We start from the raw sequence: 25436 nt of genomic DNA, 5'->3' as shown, positions 1-25436 counted from the left end.
TTTTCTTCTCTTGCCTCAAACGTCACCATTTCTGAAGGCATCTGTCATCTGAAGAGATTTGATGTGAATCGGTGAGAAAGCTGGCAGAATGAGAGTCAGTGGATTCGTGGCTCCCTATCCCCTATATACAGCTGTAGGATCTTAATTTGATCACCCCTTTTAGTGCTGAGAATTTTCATGCACCACAGGAAATGCAGATAAGACGTGTGATTTCACATAAATTCACTGAAAACACGCAGTAAATCACAGTTATATTAATAGTATTGCACTTTTCCTGTAGCCTAACGTTGGCCAGCACATGTTTGCCGAACCACCAATCAAGCAACATTATGGACGAAATGTTCAAATCCTGTTGCCGCAGGATTATTTCTAGTCAAATGAAGATCCTACAGAAGAAGTGCCCGCGTACAGTGTTACACGACTACTGTGTTTCATGTTTCCGTGAGTCAGAAGAAGCAGCAGCTTGAAGAGATGTAATGGGTGCCATCCTCTCCCTGACTAATCTGTTGTCCTGGCACATACAGCACCACCATAGTGAGCCAACGATGTTCTCATCCTCACTTGTATTATTCAGTGTTTTTCCCTCTTTCATGTTACCTGTCACAACTAGAAGAAAGGGTTCTCTCTGCTGTGATGCCGGAGCTGGAGGATAGAATTGTACTGTGTTGTATCGTATTGATTTTGTACTGCAGACTCTTGGGTGGGAAGTTGCAGTGTGCTCCTGGGCTCATGGTTGCATGGCGTGTGGGCTAAGTTCAACTCTGAGATATAACCAAGCTGCAGTACACTTTGATTGAGAATGCAGTGTATGATATATATACGGTTCCAGGAGGCCCATTTTGGTCAGAACATAAATCCACAACATATACAATTCTACAATATGATCGCGGTCTCCTGTCTCCCCAGGAGATCACCGCCCTCCTACCCTTCTCCAGACTCTCACTGGATGACTTCCCAGAGAGCAGCGAGATCGGCGGGGACCTTAGCGACTACATCCAACACCGGGTCATCGTCAGCCCCGAGATTGCCGCCAACGTCACCACGCCCAACGGCACCGTCCCCGACCCCCTCCTCCTCAGCAAGTTCAACACCCACCTGGCCTCTCGCAGCCAGGGCTCCTTCCTCTACCTAAAACTGACTCTGGACCTGTTCCAGAGCGCCCACCTGGTTCTCAAGGGAGGCAACTACATGGTAGTGCCCGTCTCTCTGGCTGAGGTGAATGAATGAACACATTATATTTGACAAATCTTTGACAAATGTGAAATAAATGTAGGGCACTTAATCTGTGCCTGGGACACCAGCCCATAGAGTTGCTCCAGCTACAGGAAGTACAACACACGGGATTCAATACACAATCAAGTCAACAAACATATTTCTATTGTGGTCCTCTTTATCATCAGGTGTACCTGCTGCAGTGCCGTGCGGGGTTCGAAGGGGACCGAACCTTCGAGCGGGTGCTGCCCGTACTCAACGTGGTGCTGGCCTCGTTACACCCGCTGGCGGACGAGCAGCTGTTCCGGGCGCTGAACGCTGGGGGTGTGAGAGGAGAGATGTCCTGGGAGGACTTCCAACAACGCCTGGAGACTCTGGCCTCCGTCCTGGTGAGGAGAGAACCCGTGACAGACTGTTGAGACACGGCCGTACCGTACGTTGTTAGCTAGATCAGGAAGTAGACAAGGAAGTAGTATACAACCATTGCATTGAGTGACGTTCACTCTGTGGGAGTTGCACTTGGCTCCCAGCGATAGTAACTATCTCAGCCGCTTGTGGATTTATGACGACAACCTCTGTCTGATCTTGTGCCGTGTCCCTCTAGGTGAGACGCAGGGACGGCACCCGCATGCTCTTCCACCCCTCCTTTCGAGAGTGGCTCGTGTGGAGGGCCGAGGGAGAGAGCACTGACTTCCTCTGTGACCCCAGGAGTGGCCATGCTCTGTTGGCCTTCATGTTCTCCAGACAGGAGAGCAAGCTGAACCGGCAGCAGACCATGGAGCTGGGACATCATATCCTGAAGGCACACATCTTCAAGGTACCAGCTAGTGTGTCTGAATGGACTACTAATGGGACTTGCATCCAAAGACTATCCGAGTTCAAATATTACAGTACAGTAGCCTCTCTCCTCTTCCTCTCATACACTGGGGGGGTGGAAGTTTTGAACCAGAGTGTCTCTGCCCCCTCTCTCTCAGGGTCAGAGTAAGAGGACAGGTGTGTCCTCCAGTGTTCTGCAGGCTCTGTGGGTGAGCTGTAGCACCGACAGCCTCTCTGCCGCCCTGGCCTCCCTCAGAAATCTCTACACACCCAACGTCAAGGTGAGACACACACCCAACGTCAAGGTGAGACACACACGCACGCACACACAGCACAGGCACGCGCACACACGCACACCCAACGTCAAGGTGAGACACACACCCAACATCAAGGTGAGACACACACCCAACGTCAAGGTGAGAGACTCGCACGCACGTACAACTTTTTTCTTAAAAAAAAAACATCTTACCTACAGGTGAGTCGTCTACTAATGCTTGGCGGGGCGAGTGTGAGCGGGCGTTCAGAGGTGCTTGGCCGTTCCCCTGTGCTGGGTGTGCACGCCCACCTGGGTCACCTTGAAATGGTGTCCCTGCTGCTGGAGCTGGGGGCGCCCGTAGACGGCCCCTCGGACAGCGACATGACCCCCCTCTGTCTGGCCGCCGCAGCAGGACACACAGGACTGGTCAGCCTGCTCTGTAAGAAGGGAGCCAAGGTCAGTGGTCAGTTGTTAGTCCCATGCCGTTATCTCACCTGGTTGACAATTCAATCTGCTGTTGTTGTTGCCCAGCTTAGCCGTGTATCATAACTGTCTGCTTCTGTTTGCTCTTTGGGGTTTAGGCTAGGTTACTGTAAATATAGGCTAGGTTACTGTAAATATAGGCTAGGTTACTGTAAATATGATTGTGACAACTGTTGATGTTAAAAGGGCTCTGTAAATACATTGGATTGATTGATTGATTGATTGATTGATTGATTGATTGATTGATTGATCTGTGTTTATCCCTCTAGGTGGGCCATGTTGATAAGAGTGGTCAGTGTGCCCTGGTCCATGCTGGGCTGAGGGGCCACCCAGACATCATCCACTACCTGCTGAACCAGGACTGGGGCCCCACAGAGGCCCCTGAGGGCCAACAGCAGCACGGTGTGAAGAGCAGTGTGAAGGGCCAGGCCTTACAACAGGCCCTGACGGCCGCCTGCAGCATGGGACAAACTCACGTAGGCTACTGCATGCGCACACTGACGAACACACACACACACACCGTGCACTCTCTTCAGATTCAACCTGTGTGTATTGCTTATAATAGTTATGGTGTATAATTCTTGTGCGTACTAATGTCTCGTTGTCAGGTTGCGAAGAGCTTACTGGAGCTGAAAGAGGACGATTTGGCTGTGCAGATAGACGCTCCCGACACGCTCTGGGGAGAGACGGGTACAGTGCACTTTCCCTTTGTCTGTATAATAATGTTTATTTTCTTTCCTCATCCTCTGTTTTCGGTTGCTTGTTTTCGCTACCTCTCGAACGGTGGTTGGCATTCGTTTTTACCAAGCGGAGATCATTTGTTGTCGTCCACTTCCTAGTGAGCTTCTCAGGTGGTCTCCACTTGCCCACTGTACATTTACTGTTTACTGTAGCGTAGGATGCGAGCGAAGGGATATTGAGCCCGTGTGCTTGTTCAGGACTCGGAGATGTAGCTGAGCTCACTGGGGAAGAGAGGCTTGAAAAGTGTACAGAACTTGAGCTGCTTTTAACCAACAGGACCTATTAAGACGGCAGGTTACACCGACGGACTCTTCTGATCCGGTCGTTAGCGGGAGATTTAGACGGCAGTGGTGGTAATGGTTTGAAACTGGGTCATATATTCCAGGTAGCCTAGCGGTTAAGAGCGTTGGGTCAATTACCGAAAAGGTCGCTGGTTTGAAATCCCCGAGCTGACTCGGTGCAAACTCTGTCGATGTGCCCTTAAGCAAGGCACTTAACCTTAATTTGCTTCCGTAAGTTGCTCTGGATAAGAGCATCTGTGAAATGAGTAACAGGCTCAAGAAGAAAGATGTGGTAATATTAGATTATAATGGTCTTACATTGAAGCTGGCGTCGATATCAGATGGTATTTCCTCCATCTCCAAAAAAAGGAATTTAAGCAAACCTGTCTTGATTCTTATACCCATTCAACTAATACAATCATAGGTGTTTATGTGCTCTCAGTAGTAAATACATAGGCTGGGGGACAGACAGCGCTCAACCACTGCCAATTGGAAGCATACATACAATTGCTGGCTGCTGGTCACATTTGTAAGCCAATCCTGAATGAAAACAACCTCGCTAATGCAAATATAGAATACTAAATAGGCTATTTCGAGGTAAATTGAAGGAAATCATGTATTTATGTTGATTGCAAAGACCCGACTGGGCGATAAAATAAACAATAGTACCAATTTAATGGCCTTCGTTTGTTTTACTATTTGGGCTCACCATTCAGTCTAGAATGGTTTCATTTTCATAAATATTGTTTTTACATTGACAAATCCTCCCATGGTAGAGAATCTTGATACTCTACTATATGCCGAATGATTTCACTTCAGCTCTTCTAATCTATTCGGTGAAAGAAGTCCGTGAATACTTCTGCCTGTGAAATTGTCCTCTCTCTATGCAAATGTGTTCCCGTGCCTGGTGGCTTCTCATTAGTGGAGAATAATTACGTTTTTCTCCCTGGAGGGCAGGCTACTGTCTGTCTGTCTGCCTGCCTGTCTGTCTCTACCTCCTCTGTGGGTGAGACGCCAAAGGTTTACTGTACGCAAATGAAATAACATGGAACAGATAAATAACTATCGTAGCTGTAGCAGCTGTGTGTGTCTGTCGTCCACACAAGGTCAGTGACATGCGTGAGAGTTGTCAGAAGTAGTATTTATAGCTGTGGGAAGTAGTTGATAAACCTGGACAGCATCAATGGATCATGTTCTTAATCTTGTTTGTGAACTAGCTTTTGGAGCCATTCAACTCATTGGCCCCATTCAACTCATTGGCCTTTATCCAAAAATAGTATTTTCAATATGAGAACCTCCCTTTTGGATCAAAACATTTTGATTCCACAACCAAGGCCCCAGCGAGAATTGAACTCGCGACCCCTGGTTTACAAGACCAGTGCTCTAACCACTGAGCTATGGAGCCTTACCTATTTGCACCTTACTGCAACAGGATATTTACATATCACACCCAGTTTACTCAAAAACAGACAGAAGACCACACCCAGAGACATATTTCTAAATATATGGCTCTGGTCACACCTAATGTGACATCACTGACTACCGCACAGCTGTTGATTGGAGCAGTCTGGCCAAACTAGCTGAGCTAGGCTGTCGGCACGAGGCCTCTCATGTCAGGGATTTAACCTGAAAGCCACATACTCTTTGTCTGGTAAAAGCAACTGACTCTGACTGACAGCTCTCCTCTGACTGGCAGACTCCTCCACGTTTCATCCTAACTCCCCTCGGATATTTGACATTGACAAAAGAAGCACAGCTGTTCAGGCATGAATCCGCAATTGCGTATTGATTTATGAGTCAGTGATGCACGTCTGCCTTATCTTAGATCGAGAAGTGTTGAGTCACAAGACAAAGTATTCCTAAATGTATCAATCACAGCCGCAGTATTTCTTTTTTCAATTCTGAACGTATTTTGTTATCTCAACTTTTTGCTCTGGCGTGAAGGGAAATGAGATAAAGGAAATGAAATGAGTGAGGTGATTTGTAATTGCGTATGTGCTCATGTGGAACCATCGGTGGGACAGATGGGGAGGGTGTGCCCTACATGCTCCCACAGATGTCATTCGTGGCGTCATTCCCTCCCCACTGGCTTCCAGAACCAGATGGGTGATGTCACCTCTCCTGTGAGTATTTCATCATCCCAGCCAAGGTGAAACAGGAGGCTGCATCAAAGAAAGGAAAATGGCATTGGTCGCGTACACGTATCGAACACATATTAAACACACAGTGAAATGCTCGTGTTTCTAGCTCCAACAGTGCAGTATTACCTACAATACAAAACAATATACACAAATCTAACAAATCCAAGTAAAGGAATTAAGAGATATCAGGACGAGCAATGTCAGAGGCCAGATTATAAATATATATGATGGTGTGTATAGACTGTATGGCCAGTATATGAATAGAAAAGGTGTGTACAGCAGTAGTTATACAGAATGAGCCATGACTAGAATGCAGTATATACATAAAAAGTGGGTAAAACAGTATTTAAACATTATTAAAGTGACCAGTGTTCAATAACTCCATGTACATAGGGCAGCAGTCTCTAAGGTGCAGGGTAGAGTAATGGGTGATAGCTGGCTAGTAACAGTCTCTAAGGTGCAGGGTAGAGTAATGGGTGATAGCTGGCTAGTAACAGTCTCTAAGGTGCAGGGTAGAGTAATGGGTGATAGCTGGCTAGTAACAGTCTCTAAGGTGCAGGGTAGAGTAATGGGTGATAGCTGGCTAGTAACAGTCTCTAATGTGCAGGGTAGAGTAAACAGACTCTAATGTGCAGGGTAGAGTAATGGGTGATAGCTGGCTAGTAACAGACTCTAATGTGCAGGGTAGAGTAATGGGTGCTAGCTGGCTAGTAACAGACTCTAATGTGCAGGATAGAGTAATGGGTGCTAGCTGGCTAGTAACAGCAGGGTAGAGTAATGGGTGCTAGCTGGCTAGTAACAGACTCTAATGTGCAGGGTAGAGTAATGGGTGATAGCTGGCTAGTAACAGACTCTAATGTGCAGGGTAGAGTAATGGGTGCGAGCTGGCTAGTAACAGACTCTAATGTGCAGGGTAGAGTAATGGGTGCGAGCTGGCTAGTAACAGACTCTAATGTGCAGGGTAGAGTAATGGGTGCTAGCTGGCTAGTAACAGACTCTAATGTGCAGGGTAGAGTAATGGGTGCTAGCTGGCTAGTAACAGACTCTAATGTGCAGGGTAGAGTAATGGGTGCTAGCTGGCTAGTAACAGACTAATGTGCAGGGTAGAGTAATGGGTGCTAGCTGGCTAGTAACAGACTCTAATGTGCAGGGTAGAGTAATGGGTGCAGCTGGCTAGTAACAGACTCTAATGTGCAGGGTAGAGTAATGGGTGCTAGCTGGCTAGACTCTAATGTGCAGGGTAGAGTAATGGGTGCGAGCTGGCTAGTAACAGACTCTAACTCTAATGTAATGGGTGCTAGGGTAGACTCTAATGTGTAATGGGTGCTAGCTGGCTAGTAACAGACTCTAATGTGCAGTAATGTGCAGAGTAATGTGGGTGCTAGCTGGCTAGTAACAGACTCTAACAGGGTAGAGTAATGGGTGCAGCTGGTAGTAACAGACTCTAATGTGCAGGGTAGAGTAATGGGTGCTAGCTGGCTAGTAACAGACTCTAATGTGCAGGGTAGAGTAATGGGGCTAGCTAGCTAGTAACAGACTCTAATGTGCAGGGTAGAGTAATGGGTGCTAGCTGGCTAGTAACAGTCTCTAATGTGCAGGGTAGAGTAATGGGTGATAGCTGGCTAGTAACAGTCTCTAATGTGCAGGGTAGAGTAATGGGTGCTAGCTGGCTAGTAACAGTCTCTAAGGTGCAGGGTAGAGTAATGGGTGATAGCTGGCTAGTAACAGTCTCTAATGTGCAGGGTAGAGTAATGGGTGATAGCTGGCTAGTAACAGACTCTAATGTGCAGGGTAGAGTAATGGGGGCTAGCTGGCTAGTAACAGACTCTAATGTGCAGGGTAGAGTAATGGGTGCTAGCTGGCTAGTAACAGTCTCTAAGGTGCAGGGTAGAGTAATGGGTGCTAGCTGGCTAGTAACAGACTCTAATGTGCAGGGTAGAGTAATGGGTGCTAGCTGGCTAGTAACAGACTCTAATGTGCAGTAGAGTAAGAGCTGGCTAGTAACAGACTCTAATGTGCAGGGTAGAGTAATGGGTGCTAGCTGGCTAGTAACAGACTAATGTGCAGGGTAGAGTAATGGGTGCTAGCTGGCTAGTAACAGACTCTAATGTGCAGGGTAGAGTAATGGGTGCTAGCTGGCTAGTAACAGTCTCTAATGTGCAGGGTAGAGTAATGGGTGCTAGCTGGCTAGTAACAGACTCTAATGTGCAGGGTAGAGTAATGGGTGCTAGCTGGCTAGTAACAGTCTCTAAGGTGCAGGGTAGAGTAATGGGTGCTAGCTGGCTAGTAACAGACTCTAAGGTGCAGGGTAGAGTAATGGGTGCTAGCTGGCTAGTAACAGTCTCTAAGGTGCAGGGTAGAGTAATGGGTGCTAGCTGGCTAGTAACACTCTCTAAGGTGCAGGGTAGAGTAATGGGTGCTAGCTGGCTAGTAACAGACTCTAATGTGCAGGGTAGAGTAATGGGTGCTAGCTGGCTAGTAACAGACTCTAATGTGCAGGGTAGAGTAATGGGGGCTAGCTAGCTAGTAACAGTCTCTAAGGTTCAGGGCAGGGTAGTGGTGACTGTTTAGCAGTCTGATGGCCTGGAGATAGAAGCTGTTTATCAGTCTCTCAGTCCCCGCGTTGATGCACCTGTGCTTTCTCTGCCTTCTAGATGGTAGCGGGGTGAACAGGCCTTGGCTCAGGTGGCTGAGGTCCTTGATGATCTTCTTGGCCTTCCTGTGACCACATTAGTACCTGTCTGATCTCAGCTTCCCTGGTCCGCACTGTCTGCTTGTCTCCCAAACGGCACCCTCTTCCCTATATAGTGCACTACTTTTGACCTAGAGCACTATGGGCTTTGGTCAAAAGTAGTGCACTAATTAGGGAATAGGGTGCCTTTTGGGAGGTATATACTGTCTGGATGTATGCCCCATAACCAGGACTAGATGGCTGGTTGGGCAAGCTGTGGCCAATACCCATCAAATCTGTCTCTCTCTCTGCCAGGCCAGCTGTAAGACTTTTGACAGCCTCAGCTAAGAGCCTGCCTCTCTAGAGTGCACAGGGAAATATGGGCCCACTGAAGTGTGGCCAGTCTAAAAATAGGGTTTGAAAGTCATACTCAGGGGTGTGACGTTTTCTGTTCAGTGTACTGTAGCTCACATTGCATGTGTGGTGCCAATATTATACTCTCATTATTAACTGTCTCAAAACAATCAATAAAACAAAAACAACGATTACTTTCATTCAGAGCACAGTGGTGAAGTAGGTAGTTGACCACTGTTCTGGGGGTCTCTCTCTCTCTCAGCTCTGAGTGCGGCTGCAGGCCGGGGCAGGACAGAGACATGTGTTTTCCTGCTGGAGAGGGGTGCAGGGGCGGAGCAGCCCAACCGGAGGGGGGTGGTCCCAATCTTCAGCTGCATCAGGCATGGACACCCCCAGGTGAGACTCATTCTGATGAATCCTTCTGTTACACTTCTAAAGTTCCTGCTTTAAAGCACTGATGGCTGTCCTTTCACTCATGCTCTCACTCTCTCTGTCCCTCTCTGTCTCTCTCCCCCCCTTCTCTCAGGTAGCAGAGCTGTTGCTGCAGAGAGGTGTGGACATTAACACCATCGATAAGCAGGGCCGCAGTCTGCTGATGGTGGCAGCCAGCGAGGGCCACCTCAGCACTGCTGACTTCCTGCTGACAAAGGGTAAGAGGTCAAGGGTCAGGGTCACATCATGGTACATGTCAATTCTCAGTACACTAAATAAATAGTGTTATTTTAGATCATTTTTTCATTTTGTAGCTCTGAGATACAGTATAGACTGAGTGGCCAGTTTATTAGGTACACCGCCCCGTTCACGAAAATGGTTCGCTCCTATAGACCGTGAGTCACGTGGCCGTGGCTTGCTATATAAAGCAGGCAGACAGGCATCGAGGCATTCAGTTGCTGTTCATTTGAATGTTAGAATGGTCAAAACTAATGACGAGCAGAATGGCACCTCGGAACGCACAACGCATCTGTCCTTGTCACGGATGGGCTATAGCAACAGACGGCCACACCCGGGTTCCACTCCTATCAGCTAAAAACAAGAAGAAGTGGCTCCAGTGGGCACACGGTCACCAACACTGGACAATTGAGGAGTGGAAAAACTTTACCTGGTCCAACGAATCCCGGTTCCTGTTGCGTCATGCTGATGGCAGTCAGGATTTGCCGTAAGCAGCATGAGTCCATGACCCCCTTCCTGCCCGGTGTCAACGGTACAGGCTGGTGGTGGTGGTGTAATGGTGTGGGGAATGTTTTCCTGGCCACTGAGGGTCCGGCCCAGTACTAAATGGGTGTACCTAATAAACTGAGTACATGTCAGACTGAGTTGCAATGGAGTGAGCATGTTATTTCTGATCTGGTTCCAGGCGCATCTTTAGCCTCCGTGGACAAGGAGGGCCAGACAGCTCTGAGCTGGGCGTGTCTGAAGGGTCAGAAGGGCGTGGTGGATTGCCTGGTGGAGAAGGGGGCAGAGATAGATCACCCTGACAGGAACGGACGTACCCCTCTCCACCTGGCAGCGTTCAACGGTGATGCAGAGATGGTGGGGTTCCTTCTAATACCGCAAACTGGAGAAACAAATTGACCCACAGACATAATTCTGATTTCGCTGCAACTGGCCTAGATTGTCTTAAACTGGCCTAGATTATAGACTTTTTAAAACACAGTACTGAATTTGCACAATTCCCTTTAGCCTTGTTTGAATCCTTTTAAAAATGCTGTTTGTTTTGTGTTGTCCTCTACAACCACAGGTTCAGTACCTGGTGGAGAAGGGTGCGGTGGTGGAGCATGTGGACCACAGTGGGGTGAGGCCTCTGGAGAGGGCTGTGGGCTGTAGAAACGCTGCTGTGGTGGTGACCCTACTGAAGAAAGGGGCCAAGCTGGGTGAGTTGGAGTTGACCTGATCTGTCAGTGTCTTGAGGAAGTTGCTATAGCAACATCATGTATTTCACCCCTCTTTCTCTTCACTTTTTTTCCACCTGCTAAAAGGCAACAGATCATCCCCTTATGATCGATCAGGTACTTTCTTTAGATACCTTTTGGAGCTGTGTGTGTGTGTGTGTGTGTGTGTGTGTGTGTGTGTGTGTGTGTGTGTGTGTGTGTGTGTGTGTGTGTGTGTGTGTGTGTGTGTGTGTGTGTGTGTGTGTGTGTGTGTTTAACCTGTGTTCTCGTACCTCTTGACCAGGTCATGCTACGTGGGCGATGGCCACATCCAAACCAGACGTGCTCCTCATCCTCCTACAGAAACTCATGGAGGAGGGCAACCTGCTGTATAAGGTGGGTTAACAACAAAAGGAAAACCTGATCTCTGGGTGTGTGTGTGTGACTGTCTGAAAGTGTGTCCAATTAGAAAATCTCCAAATCAATGTATCCCCCCCCCCAGAAGGGGAGGATGAAGGAGGCAGCCCAGAGGTATCAGTACGCCCTGAGGAAGTTCCCCCGAGACGGCTTCGGAGACGAACTGAAGGGCCTGAAAGAGCTCCGTGTCTCCTTGTACCTCAACATGTCACGCTGCCGCAGGAAATCCAATGTGAGACACACACACACACACACAAACACACACACACGACTATCAGTTGCTAATATAATTGAACATGTAAAAAAACTGCAGGTATTACGTCATCTGATATATCTACACACTACTCCATTAGCTATTTTATAGAATTTAATATTGAATGAAATGTCATTTTATGTTAATAGTATAGCAGTAGGTATGGTATAATGGATAGATCTTCATCTCAGCAGCCTGGAGGGTGTGATCTAACACACCCTTGTTTTACCAGACAATATAATAAGACTGTTATACTAGAGTGGTGGGGGTAAAATGGCATCCTCCGGGCAAATGAATAATGGAAAGATGCTATGATGTGATACGGTCATCCTCTCCCATATACTGGAGGAATCAGTATGGGCGCGTGTGCACAAACACGGGCACACACAAACCCACACGGAAAGAAGGGATCCTCCCTCCGTTGTTGCTGGTGGATATTGGGTCAGGGGGAAGAGAGAGCTGGCTGGGCACATATCATCCATATTTCATCACGTTCAGGTGAATAGAACAGGAGGGGAGTGGGAGTATAGAGGCCATAAAAACTGTTATTAAACATTGAACAGTTATTCAGAGCTGTGGATTTCAAGGCTGTGGTGTAATGCCCACCTCCATCTCAAGGACGGAATCACACTGTGGTTTGCTTCATTAAATATTCACCTGAGAGGAATGAGGGGAGCAGGGAATCGCGTTTAAAAACCAGCCAACCGCATGCTCTCTAGGCATACAAAGAGGTGGATGGATACACTGTGTACGCAGGCATGTACACACACATCGTACACACAGACATATTGTACATGCATGCACACACACCAGGGCCACTAGAGGTGCTTTGAAATTACCATTAAAGGCTCAGGTCAGTCAAAAACATGATTCCCCTGTGTTTTATATACACAGCCATTCAAAAGTTTGATTTAGAAAGAAAAGCAAAAAAAAATGGTCCATTAAAAATAACATCAAATTGATCATAAATACACTGTAGACATTGTTAATGTTGTAATTGACTATTGTAGCTGGAAACGGCTGATTCTTTATGGAATATCTACGTAGGCGTACAGAGGCCCATTATCAGCAACCATCACTCCTGTGTTCCAATGGTACGTTGTGTTAGCTAATCCAAGTTTATCATTTTAAGAGGCTAATTGATCATTAGAAAACACTTTTGCAATTATGTTAGCACAGTTGAAAACTGTTGTCCTGATTAAAGGTGCAATAAAACTGTCCTTCTTTAGACTATTTGAGTATCTGGAGCATCAGCATTTGTGGGTTAGATTACAGGCTCAAAATGGCCAGAAACAATGAACTTTCTTCTGAAACTCGTCAGTCTATTCTTGTTCTGAGAAATGAAGGCTTTTCCATGCAAGAAATTGTCAAAGAAACTGAAGATCTCGTACAACTCTGTGTACTATTGAGCTGTTGTGGGAGCAGCTTGAGTGTATGGTAAGAAGTGCCCATCAAACCAATCCAACTTGTGGGAGGTGCTTCAGGAAGCATGGGGGGAAATCTCTTCAGATTACCTCAACAAATTGACAACTAGAATGCCAAAGGACTGTAAGGCAGTCTTGAAGGACACAATTATTATTTCAAATTAAAAATCATTCATAACCTTGTCAAATTCTTGACTATATTTCCTATTGATTTTGCAACTAATTTCATGTATGTTTTCATGGACAACAAGGACATTTCTAAGTGACCCCAAACTTTTGAACGGTAGTGTATATTTCCACACTATGAGGTTGCAATAATACTGTGAAATTGTGACAATGATGATAATGCCCTTTTATTGTAAGAGCTGTTTGGAAAGACATCACCAGGTGTGAAATTAGTTAATAAATCAATAAGAGAGTTCCAAAGCAACAGCTAGTTTTCCCCTCCACACTCAGACCACTCCCAGACAGTCCTAGCAAAATGATTGCTTGAAAAATGTTTCTTTGCTAAGAAGCTATTTTAGTTGTTTTATATTGAGATAAAAGCAGCTGCATTGTACCTTTAAAGAGTCAATAGTTTTCATTTCCGACATCTGATTGAAGGAGTTTTTTTTTTACGGTTTGGAGAGAAGCTACAAGCACCCGTCTGGAGAATCCATTAAGACACTGGGAGATAAAGCTGCTCTACTCTGAGCTGCACACAGATGAATAATTCTCCAGTTAAACAACACTGAATTCCTCATTCCAGTCACTTACAGTAATTGCAAAGTGTGGCGCTGTGTGGACGACCGCTGGATTCACACTGCACTCATTAACGCTCACAAACACATTACCCTGGCTAATGACCTCAAGGCGTTGGTTTTGGCTTCTCCTTCAGAAATTCAGGGTGGACTGAATTTAACAGTAAACATTCAGAATTAAATGTTGAGTTCCTGTCCTCTTTTTCCCCCCCCGACAGGATTTTGGTATAGCGGAGGAGTTTGCCACCAAAGCCCTGGAACTGAAACCCAGGTCTTATGAGGCGTTCTACACCAGAGCACGAGCCAAGAGGAGCAGCAGGTTAGTACACACCAGTTCTCCGTTTATACTGACAACAAGGGGGGACTAGCATGGACGGGTACAGTTTTGTCTAAGGACAAGACACACTCACCTCTCACTATGTTCGCCTCATGTGTCCATCCAGGCAGTATGCAGCGGCGCTAGCCGACCTCCTAGAGGCGTCTCGGCTCTGCCCCACCAACCGGGAGATCCACCGTCTGCTGACGCGTGTGGAGGACGAGTGTCAACAACAACAGCAGCAGCAGTCCCCCAACACACCACAGGGCCAACAAGCAGCACACAGTCAGACTCCCGAGGACCTCACAGAGAGGAGCCAGGACACAGAGAGGAGTTGTGATACACAGAGCCAGGATGAACTAGATGATGATTATGAGGAGATAGGGGGAGAGGAAGAGCCCTCACAGAACCCATATGGACCCAACAGGCCGAAGAACCCCTATGGACCCAACAGGGCTCTCCCACCAATACCAGGCACAGTGGGCTTAGCTCCCCTGGACCCCAGGCCTGGTTCCCCTCTGGATGGGTCCACACAGACCAACCTGTCTCTGGACAAGCAGGGCCCTGTCCTGCAGGCTCCTAGACAGAACCAAAGCATGAAGACCAAGCAGCAGCAGCACTGTAACTCCCTGCAGGTAGGGGGCAGACCAGGGGGCAGGCCTATGTCTCTGTGTGGCCCCTCCAGCCCCCTGCCAGGCAGACACATCTCCACCTCCCTGAGACCCAGCCCTGGCCTGGGAATCGACATCAGCCCTCTGCCCTCCTCTTCCACAGACCACCACTCTGGGCTCACCCCTGTCAACCACCACCACCTCTCCTCCTCCTCATCTGTCCAGCCCTTCCAGGGCCACTCCTCCAGCCTGGCTAGGGGAACAGAAAGGCTCTCAGCCCACTCCGGCACCACGTTGGACGGGCAGGCTGGGTCCCTCACCCCTGGGGTTGGTAAGGAGGTAAGGAGGGAGGGTCCTGGGGGGCCAGCTGGCCCCGGTCTGCATTCTGGTGGTCAGACAGGCAGTATGAAGGCCTCCAGCTCTAGCAGTAGCCTAACCTCTAGCGGGACCCTGTCAGACAGCAGCAGGACCCAGGCTACTCAGGGGCCCGACGTGCCTCGCCCCAAACCGGCTAAACCAGAGCTCAAGCCTCGGCCATTCATGGGGGTGAAGGACAAGGCAGTGCGTGTCCAGGGGCAACCCCCACCTGGACTGGGCTGGCAAGGCCAGCCTCACTCCCAGCCACTTTCCCCTGAAGGTCTAGAGAACCAGAGACACAGCATGGCCCCTATGGACAACATCCAGGGATTAAACAATGAGTTCAAGCGGAGGTCCTCCTACGCTGAGCCACTGCAGAGCCAGGCTCCCCTCCAGGTGCTCAACGGGGCCCAGGCTCAAACCCAGCACCTGGCCCAACAGGCTCAGGCCCAGCACCTGGCCCAACAGGCTCAGGCCAAGGCCCGGGAGTTTGGAGACAGGTTCTACCACAGGGAGCCAAGACCAGGTCCAGCTACAGGCCTACATCACTCCTCCCAGTTCCCAGACGGGAACCACCGGCAGGCAGGGTTCACCAGAGATAACCCAGCCATCCTACCCATCAAACCTAAACGCTCCTTTATAGAATCCAACGTCTGAACTGGCCATGTTCATTCAAGCACAAGCGCAGACACCATAATACATTTCTCTGTATTCCAGAGAAACGGTGGCAAGGGAGGGGTTTACAAGTTTCTTTCCTTAAATCGGACTCTTGTAAAGTGACAGTGTATGTGATGCACTGCGTTTAGACTTAAGCAGCATTTGAGGCTTTTGTGCTTTTTGCGTAAGCATGCCTAGAGCAACTCCAGTAAGCCAACAACACAGTGCACATAATCACACCTGGGAAACACCATATAGTACCAGTCCAATAGCTGAACAGTAGCATAGCATCCTACTATGGGCCATTATAACAATGTAACTATGATGTAGTTTGTAAAGAACAACACTAAAGGGTTTCGGATGCTAATGGACAAAAAGCCATTTGATTAAACGATTGGCTAATGATCGGCACGCATATCGAATAGGGATGTTTATACATTAGATTTGTACGTGTTCTATTTATAGATTATATAAGTGGTGATCGGCTTTGTCAGTATACCAGAGCCCTCGATGCAAAGTGCTTCACAATGCATGGAGGGTTTCTATACCTTTGTACATTTGATAAATAATCATATTTAACTAAGTGTACATATAATCCTACGGACGTTGTTGTAACTGCTTGTTGTTGCGGTCTATGTTAATGTATTTACTGTGCCGACGGCTTGGTCAGTTGTAAGAACAATATATTTGATATAGTTATTTTTGCACAGCTAGAGAAATATTTGAAAAGTCGATGGGATTTATTTCGTTTGTGTGCACAACATTAACAGTTTACAGTAAAGGTACAGAATAGCTTGTAAGGGTATTATTGGTGAGATGCAGATATTCCACCTGTACATTGTTGCCATCTTTGATTTGTGAGCTATGCGACACATTATACAGACTATGCTCAAGCACTACCACCATAATCATGGGGAAATAAAATCTCTTTGGAAAACTAATGACAACAGTCTTCCCTTTCGAAATGTCATCTCCCTTCCCCTCATTTCAAACACCCGTGTGTAAACTTGTGTGTGTACCGACACCTGCTATCCCTTGTTATAGAACTTCAGCCATAGATTGAACACTTCTGTTGTTGACACCAGTATCCCTTCAAAATGCCTACAGTGCATTTGGAAAGTATTCAGACCCCACAACTTTTTACACATTGTTACATTACAGCCTTATTCTAAAATTGACTGAGGATTTTGAATAATAATCTACACACAATAGCCATAATGACAAAGCAACCATTTTTTTTTTTTTTTTTTATGTTTGCAAATTCGTTACAAATAAGTTGAAACAATTCATTTACACAAGTATTCAGAACCTTTGCTATTAGACTCGAAATTGAGATCTGGTGCATCCTGTTTCCATTGATCATCCTTGAGATTTTTCTACAACTTGATTGGACATGATTTGGAAAGGCACACGCCTGACTATATAAAGGTCCCACAGTTGACAGTGCATGTCAGAGCAAAACCCAAGCCATGAGGTCAAAGGAGGCACAGATCTGGAGAAGAGTACCAAAACATTTCTGCAGCATTGAAGGTCCCCAAGAACATAGTGGCCTCCATTCTTAAATGGAAGTTTGGAACCACCAAGACTCTTCCTAGAGCCGGCTTCAAGGCCAAACGAAGCAATCGAAAGAAGGGCCTTGGTCAGGGAGGTGACCAAGAACTCAATGGTCACTGACAGAGCTCCAGAGTTCCTCTGTGGAGATCAGAGAACCTTCCAGAAGGACAACCATCTCTGCAGCATTCCACCTATCAGGACTTTATGGTAGAGTGTCTAGACGGAAACCCCTCAGTAAAAGGCACATGACAGCCCACTTGGAGTTTGCCAAAAGGCATCTAAAGACTCAGACCATAAGAAACAAGATTCTTTGGTCTGATGAAAGCAAGACTGAACTCTTTGGCTTAAATGCCAAGCGTCACATCTTCAGGAAACCTGGCACCATCCCTACTGTGACGCATGGTGGTGGCAGCATCATGCTGTGGGGATGTTTTTCAGCAGCAGGGACTGGGAGACTAGTCAGGATCGAGGGAGAGTTGAACAGAGCAAAGTACAGAGAGATTATTGATGAAATCCTGCTACAGAGCACTCAGGACCTCAGACTGGGGCGAAGAGGATCTGCAGAGAAGAATGGCAGAAACTCCACAAATACAGGTGTGCAAAGCTTGTAGTTTCATACCCAAGAAGACTCGAGACTAATTGCTGCCAAAGGTACTTCAACAAATGTAAAAAGGCCTGAATACTTGTAAATGTAATAGGTTTTTATTTTCTTATACATTTGAAAAATGTCTAACCTGTTTTTGCTTGTCATTATGGGGTAGTGTGTATAGATTGAACATATAGATTGAACATTTAATTTAAAGAATATGGCTGTAACATAAAATGTGGAAAAAGTCAAGGGGTCTAAATACTTTCCGAATGGTCAACATGCATGAGTTATATATATATATATTCTCAAAGTAGTTTCATCCCAACAGATATGTGTGAGTGCAGACACAGTGAGGGGTTGAATCGAAGCTCTGTGTGGTCAACCTGAAAACATCATTTATAGCTTTATGTACTACGAGCCTACTTTTGGTCAGAAGTTAACTGAGGGATAGACCATCTTTGGATTGAAAAGGGATGGAGAGACGCGCTTGCATCCCTATTTCTCACTAGCTGGTCCTCCAGCGTCGAATAGCCATCTTCAGGGTTCGGTTTGGGGTCAGATGTGGTGTCCGTAAGGGCAGGTTGGTCATGGGGCTGGAACGATTCTTGGTTGTGATCCAGCTCTCAAATCGCTTCCCTCTCAGAGGAGAACCCATCTGTTCAGAAGAAAAAGTAGACAAGATGGATAGTGTGTTTTGCATCCTTTAAAAACACGCCACTGTATTACAAAAAATGCTGTAGCATAGCAATAGATATGTAAAAAAGGCACAACCAGACAGACAGATTGCCGTGGGGGCGTGTCCCACCTGCAGCAATAACAGGGTCCCTCATCAGCTCTCTGGTGATTGGACAGAGGAACTCATCAGGAACACCGGTACACACACCCCCCCTCTTCAGCTCCCCCACCTTCCTCAGGACCATACTGCGCAGCCCCACAGACTCTACAGTACACCAACAGGAAACAACCAGGCAGAGTTAAGGGAAAATGGTACATTGGCCAACGGAGCTTGCATCATTTGTGGACGTGATATCCTGGCTTGAACACACTGCGTACATGACCCATTTCCTAGTCACCATGGAGACTACAGTAAAGTGAGGTCAGTGTGTGTGTTCGACACAAAAAAAAAAAAAAAGCCCTCCATCAGGAAGACAACAGCCTGGCATGGTGCCATCTCTCACTCTCAGAGACAGTAGAGAGACACCCATGTCTACTAAGAGATTCATCTCTTTTAGAGAACACGGCTGTTTGGTTACCATGGTTGCTATTAGCATGAGAGACCAACAACAGACCGACACCGACCACCTCACAGAGAAAAAGTTGGGAAAACTGGCTTTCCTCACTAGCGTGAAAGATCTGTATTTAAAAGAGAAGATATACAGATCCACCGAAATCTGTAAGTCACATTTTCAGATGGATTTTGGAATTGTTTCAGACGGAAATGGTATTCGGTGTGTACCATTTTCTATGTTACTTGATATGTATTTTGGGATGAGTAATTGTGTTATGTAATGGGGCAGAAATCTTAAAGCAGAATACACATGGCCTAATCTAATCGAATCTAATGCTGTACAGTTCAAATGTATGTAATCCTGAGGAAATCTCATTAACATTCATTCCTCAATGTCCACCTTGTTTTTCATTTGTCCCTCCCCCTACTTAAAACAATATTCCAGGCTGAGTAGGTGATGACGCTCTGTTTCCAGCTACTGTACAAAATGTTGATCTCAGATACCAGACTGACAAGTAGGTCATGTGTAGAATACGATAATGCACAATTAGCTGCATGATAATACATGTTACAATGATAATGTGTCTAGTCGATGGCGTGATGTGCCGTCCCCACCTATGTTGAGTTCTGAGGCCAGTCTCTCCTTGGTCTGACGAGCTCAGCTCCATCTATGTTGTTTGCCTTGAAGTTCTCCACCAGCGTCTCCAGACCCTCCTCACACGCCCTCCTCTGACCAATCACTGACCAGAAGTCTGCAGTGACCCGGCAACTTTCTGCCTGATCGGTCGGAAAACAGGAAGTGACCGCACATTAGTATCTCTCAATGACATGCTGTTACTATAGTTAATGTGTAATCCATCAAACGTTTCTATAGTGCTTTTTAGTCACTATCCCCACCTCCACATGAGAATGTTGCAGTTTCAACTGGATAACAAGATGTGAAAAATGTAGTCCATTATGTAGAGCTCAGTAAGACTCAGCATAAAAAAAATATAAAAAATACCATTGTCAACTAAAACGATGAACATGAATGTATTTACAGTCATTGAATTGCAAGCCTTTTGTTGACAAGCCTCTCTTAGAAAGAGCTGTGTATAGGTTTTTGGAAAGGTGTCAGGTGTCAGATGAGAGGAAGAAAGCATTGTGAGCCCATACAACTAATGGGTGTACAAAACATTATGAACACCTGCTCTTTCCATGTCATAAACTGATGAATCCCTGATGAATTGAGGCTGTTCTGAGGGCAAACGGGGGAGGGATGCAACTCAATATTAGGAAGGTGATCTTAATGTTTTGTACACTGTGTACACTAATACATTGAATACACGTGAAAATAGAAAAGCAACTCGCCAGGCAGTGCTTCAAGGAAAAAGTCACCTGGAAACACAACAGGCTATGAAAGACTCAGCCATATTAGCAGAAGGCATTATCACCTGGGTGCTCAATAAAAGCCCTCTTTGATAGCAGTGGGACTCCTAGGTTTCACAGAGACCCTCCATCCCTCACTGCTTTCAATGAGCAGATGGGACGTGAGTGGTGCAGATGAGGGAGAAAATGTATGACTCATCAGGTAAAGATTAGCCCCCCCCCCCATGAACCATGCAGAGAGAGGGATGGTGATTGGCAGAATAAAAACATAATTAAGCCATAGTCAATAAAGAGCTTATGCAAAAACAGCACATAATCACCAGGCTGTAATCACCATTAAGTCAACAGGATCTTTGTTTACATGAGAAAATAGTGAAACAGTACGTAGGAACCTCACACCGTGACTCAGAATGCTAATGGCATTCTTAATGCCAATAACACTGGCAGTATGTCAATACACCTATCTTAGACTTCTGTCCATCTGTGTGTGTGTGTGTGTGTGTGTTACCCACCATGGCCACTGCATCCATCCTCTACTCTCCATATATTGACAGTCTTGTCCATAGAAACCGTGGCGATCAGGGGTGCGCTGGGAGAGAAGGCGCACGGCGTCACGTACCTACAGCAAAGGATCATGGGAGGGAGGACGGAAAGGTACATTTTTAAAAAAGTAGGCTATTCGAAGAAGGCCGTTGAGATGCGACGATGTCCCCAAGGGTAAGAAGGAAGATTACCTCTCGTGTTGATTCAATGTGTAGAGCAAAGCCCCCTGGCTCTGAAAAAGCAACAACACTCAAGTTCAGATGGGCGGTGTTCATGGGTTTCTGTGTGGAACATTAACACGGGGAGTTAAACTGAAATGACATCTACGGTAATGAAAAGAGCTCGAGTGTCTTACAGCATCATGTGACTGTTTTGTCCACTGAGCTGCAACAGAAAAGGCCATGGTAAAAAAGCAACACACTTCTCCCCCTTGTGGCCAGTTGGAGTAAATGTACAACTTTATCTTGACCAACTGTGAGAGTGCTTTGCCTTAGATCACCTACGGGGGGGACTTACCCAGACACAAGCAGCTGTTCGTCTGCAGAGAAAGCACAGGAGAGCACCGGGGCAGACCGGCCGGTCAGGATGTGCAGCAGCTGCATCTTACAACCTACGGGCCAGAGGGGACGGATGGACGACACCCTCAGATCATTCATTGTGAACACACATCCACCACATCAACATATGCACACAGTTCGACGTTAAACAGGGTATTTGCATAACCATAGCGTGTGGTCAACGTACTGCCTGTGTTGGACCTAGAGACGGTCCATACCTTCAGCGTGCGGCCTTGTCCACAGGAGGCCCGGCGGAACTCTACTCCACCGCTACCTGAGAGACGGGAACAAATTAATCAAACACCTGTCTCAACAAATTCCCATATATGGAGACTCCAAGATAGCCTGGTCCCAGATCAAAATGTTGTACTGTATAGACAACTCCTATGATCATTGTCATGTTTGTACAAACAGATCTGGGAACAGGCCAAACCCAAAGAGGAAAATATCATCATCATCACCACCACCACTGAGTATCTTGGGGCCAAAGCAGTAGCAGGTGACCCCCGAGTCGTGATTGTTCTTCTCTGCATGGAGCTGGTTCATGTCCAGGGCCCACAGCCTAAGGTCCCCATACGTAGATTCAGTGACAAACATCTGGCCACAGGGGTTGAAGGAGCAAGCCACCACAGTGGTGTCATTCACTGTTGACAAATAATCATTTAAGAACACTCCGCAAGAGACAACACATAACATCAGTCTGCAGAGGCCAGCAAAGACTCACTTGATATAGGCAACACCTGCAGGTCTATTTATGCTTCGATAACATGGAGATAAACGATATCAATCCATCAAGTTCACCTGTGCAAAGTTTTCGTAGGGAAACCCCAAAGCCCTGAAGTGCCATCAGACACCTCCAAAACCAGGTGTGAAGAGTCGGGGCGAGAAGGCGCAAACCCTGACAGGGTTCCTACCCGGATGCTCCAGCACTGCCTCCGTCTCACCGGTGTCCGTTGACCACACAACTGTTGAACACGAGGCTAAATACTGACCACAGGCGCTGAAGCAACAACAGTGGACGCCGTAGCCGTGGCCAGAGATTGGGGATTATGGGACTTCGGGAAAAGTCTTGGGTAATGTAAATTCGTAAGGTTTTGTCAGCTGAACAGGTGGGCAGCAGTGTCGGGGAGAAGGCGCACCAGTTGACATCGATGGTCTTGCAGGGGGCAGATCAGGGACGCCATTTGAGTTGGTCTTGATGAATCCCTTTGACAATAGAATAGAACTATTAACTGTGTGACATTACAATGATTACAAGATAGCTAGCTAGACTCGTTGTTATCCAAACAGCTTGCCACACCTGGAAACCATGTGTTGTCAGAGCAGAGAGGTTGCAATCGCATGCATTTGAGCAAATACGCTACTTACTACCCACTGGGAAAAAACGGTTTGAATCAACATAGTTTCCACGTCATTTCAAGCCTCAAAAAACTATGTGATGACGTTGAATCAACGTGGAAAACTAATCGGATTTGCAAAAAGTCATCAACGTAAGGGATTTGTATTTTTTTCCCACCCAACTTTAAGCTAAATCCAATGATATGGTGAAAGGTTTTGTTGATTTCACATTGGTTGACAACTCAACCAAATGTCAATCAAAACTATACGTTGAACTGAGGTCTGTGCACAGTGGGTAGTTTGTAGCGAGCAGAACAAGCACCTTACGCTTGCTTACAGCTGCACTAAAGGGTCGGACAGGCTTCGCAGAGCTGGCGTGTGATATGGCTCAGAAAACTTACCTCAACTCAGGGATGACAAAGAACTTGATTTGGAGCTTTGAATCAATTGTCCCATTATCCCAACTGTTACACTGACAAGATTGAACGACTGCTAGTTTTTCCAGAAAACTGCACTTTTTGTCCTCATGCTAAATAGCAGTTGCCACATCAGCCATTTTGGAATGGCAGTGTCAGCCAATCAGCTCCTTTGTTGTTCAGCGCAATGTGCCATTCCATAATGGCTGCTGTGGCTACTGCTAGTTAACATGTAGCCAATAAAACTGAACTCCACAAATTACGCTGCGCACCTAGTGAAACTAGTTTCAGCACCACAATTACACATGACATTGCGGGCCATTCTTTTGGGTGTTGAAATCAGTAGTTTGTTTTATAAAAGGGCAGTTTTTCAAAAACTAGCAGTCTTTCAATCTTCTCTGTGTAACATTTGGGAGTATTCGAAGTACAATTTATCCTTGGAATTAGATGTGTTTTCCGAGCCATATCCACTGTGTCTTAATTTAAAGCTGCAATATGTCACTTTTTGGGCGAGCCAACCAAATTCACATAGTAATGTGAGTTATAGATCTACCATTCTCATTGAAAGCAAGTCTAATAAGCAGTAGAGCTGTTCTCTGTGCACTATTTCTGTGCTTCCCGTTCTTAAGTTTCGTTTTTGCATCTTTTACTTTCGGTATTGTACACCAGCTTTAAACAGCTGAAAATACAATATTTTTTGTTTATTGAAAATATATTTCACAGCAGTTTAGATGGTAAAATGATTATCTACACTATACTTGCTTTTTATGACCCATAAATTGGAATTTGGCGAACTCTTCGACATTTTAGCAACCAGAAATGGCGGAGTGATTTAAGTATAGTGCACCTTCATGCAAACGGCCTGTCCGACCCTGTAGTGCAGCTTTAGTTATAAGCAAGCATAAGGTGTCGGATCTGCTGGCTAGCTAGTTAACTAACCCTTGAGCTAGTCTAGCTGTTCGTGCAACAGCATCACTATATGCTCCTGTTGTTTAGTTTGTATTATAACAAATGCATGTAAATACAGAGCCAGTATTATTTTATATTCTAACTAAAGTGGGATGTGTGTTTATTTTCTTACCTCTTTGTGAGTCTATGTTCATTGTTTACTTCCTGGTCATGCACGCTGTCATATGGTCAGCTGACCATGATGGCCTTCCCCCAAACGTCAGTGCGTTCAGGACAACTGGGAACACGTGACAAAACGAGCTCTGATTTGGAAAAGTAGTTTTGAACGGTCATCCTCAGAATTCCAAGATGGGAACTCGGGCCTCTGCCGAGAGGCCTCTTTCGAGAGCTTCGACGAACCAACCTTAAGATCACTGACGCAATGATTTGACCTCTTTTTTATCCGAGTTCCCATTTATCTTGAACGCACCATGTAGGTGTGTCGAAAGGAGTGGGTGAATGGACAGGGAATCAGCTAATTGTGCAGATTTGCTGCCACTCAAGAAATACATTTTAAAAAACAATCAAAACCGTCTAACGTAAAGCAGAGCGCTTTCGACACACCCACTACTTTCCACACGCCCACTACTTTCATTTCGACACACCCACTTGCCCATACTCCCGTCGCAATTTTGGGATGCTGCTTCGTCCCCTTCTCGAAGTATGAGCCATGGAGCTTGCAACCTGCAGTAATAAAAACCAGAAGTGAGTTCGTTCAGCCATTCCCATGTGGGAAAATTCATGGGGAAGGAATATGGTTTTGAGATTAACGTCGAAAATATGGTCTGAGGTTAACACAGGTTTAGGGTGGATCTTATACATTTTGTTCTATGAGATATCAGTCAGTTAATGTGTACTTTATGAATTATGAAGCCTTTTATGTGATTTTGAGGTTTTGTGCTTTTTTTGTTTGCATAAATGCTTAAAATGATCTCATAGAACAAAGCACATGAGATAGTTTATCCAAAAACCATATAAAAGCTCTATTAATTTTCTCATAGGCTTTGTCCAACGAATCAATGGCTGAGTTAGCCTACAAAAATATTCCATTACTATTTCTTTCTGTTGACGGTGTCAGAGGAAGGCCCTAAAAATGGTCAAAGACTCCAGTCACCCAAGTCATATACCCATAGCCGCATTCACGTGCTAGTCGTAACTCTGAAATTTCCAACTTGCTAATTGGTTGAACAGGCATGTGTATAACTACAACCAGTTAACAAGTCGGAAATGTCAGAGCCAGTACAGAGAGGTTCCAAACAAACCTCTTTATCGATGATATATGTTGATATTTTAGGAA

At 46.1% G+C, this 25436-nt stretch overlaps 1 protein-coding gene, 1 non-coding gene and 1 pseudogene across 5 annotated transcripts in view; 1 reads left to right on the top strand and 2 right to left on the bottom strand.

The window, feature by feature from the left end:
- The window catches only part of LOC118369995 (protein TANC1-like), a 51675-nt gene extending 35511 nt beyond the window's left edge, over positions 1 to 16164 (top strand). For 3 of the 4 annotated variants that reach the window (XM_052499217.1, XM_052499218.1, XM_052499220.1), the window contains 16 exons: positions 907 to 1215; positions 1401 to 1601; positions 1817 to 2029; positions 2187 to 2309; positions 2504 to 2740; positions 3037 to 3243; positions 3376 to 3457; positions 9218 to 9351; positions 9482 to 9605; positions 10310 to 10485; positions 10694 to 10826; positions 10932 to 10961; positions 11128 to 11219; positions 11326 to 11472; positions 13876 to 13976; positions 14101 to 16164. In XM_052499217.1, the coding sequence (XP_052355177.1) occupies positions 907 to 1215; positions 1401 to 1601; positions 1817 to 2029; positions 2187 to 2309; positions 2504 to 2740; positions 3037 to 3243; positions 3376 to 3457; positions 9218 to 9351; positions 9482 to 9605; positions 10310 to 10485; positions 10694 to 10826; positions 10932 to 10961; positions 11128 to 11219; positions 11326 to 11472; positions 13876 to 13976; positions 14101 to 15598 (3807 nt within the window). In that variant the 3' untranslated portion in view covers positions 15599 to 16164. The remainder of the gene's footprint in view (positions 1 to 906; positions 1216 to 1400; positions 1602 to 1816; positions 2030 to 2186; positions 2310 to 2503; positions 2741 to 3036; positions 3244 to 3375; positions 3458 to 9217; positions 9352 to 9481; positions 9606 to 10309; positions 10486 to 10693; positions 10827 to 10931; positions 10962 to 11127; positions 11220 to 11325; positions 11473 to 13875; positions 13977 to 14100) is intronic. The other variant, XM_052499219.1, reaches the window with a different exon arrangement.
- trnat-ugu (transfer RNA threonine (anticodon UGU)) lies at positions 5122 to 5194 on the bottom strand. Its single transcript has one exon. It is a non-coding gene; the product is annotated as a tRNA-Thr (tRNA).
- A 153-nt stretch (positions 16165 to 16317) lies between the features above and the next one.
- On the bottom strand, positions 16318 to 24872 carry LOC118370228 (WD repeat, SAM and U-box domain-containing protein 1-like; annotated as a pseudogene).
- Positions 24873 to 25436: the final 564 nt, after the last annotated feature.

The sequence above is a fragment of the Oncorhynchus keta genome, chromosome 37 (assembly GCF_023373465.1).
Source record: "Oncorhynchus keta strain PuntledgeMale-10-30-2019 chromosome 37, Oket_V2, whole genome shotgun sequence".
Lineage (NCBI taxonomy): Eukaryota > Metazoa > Chordata > Actinopteri > Salmoniformes > Salmonidae > Oncorhynchus > Oncorhynchus keta.
Note: the sequence above shows the minus strand (reverse complement) of the source record. Positions and strands in the feature narration are given on the sequence as shown.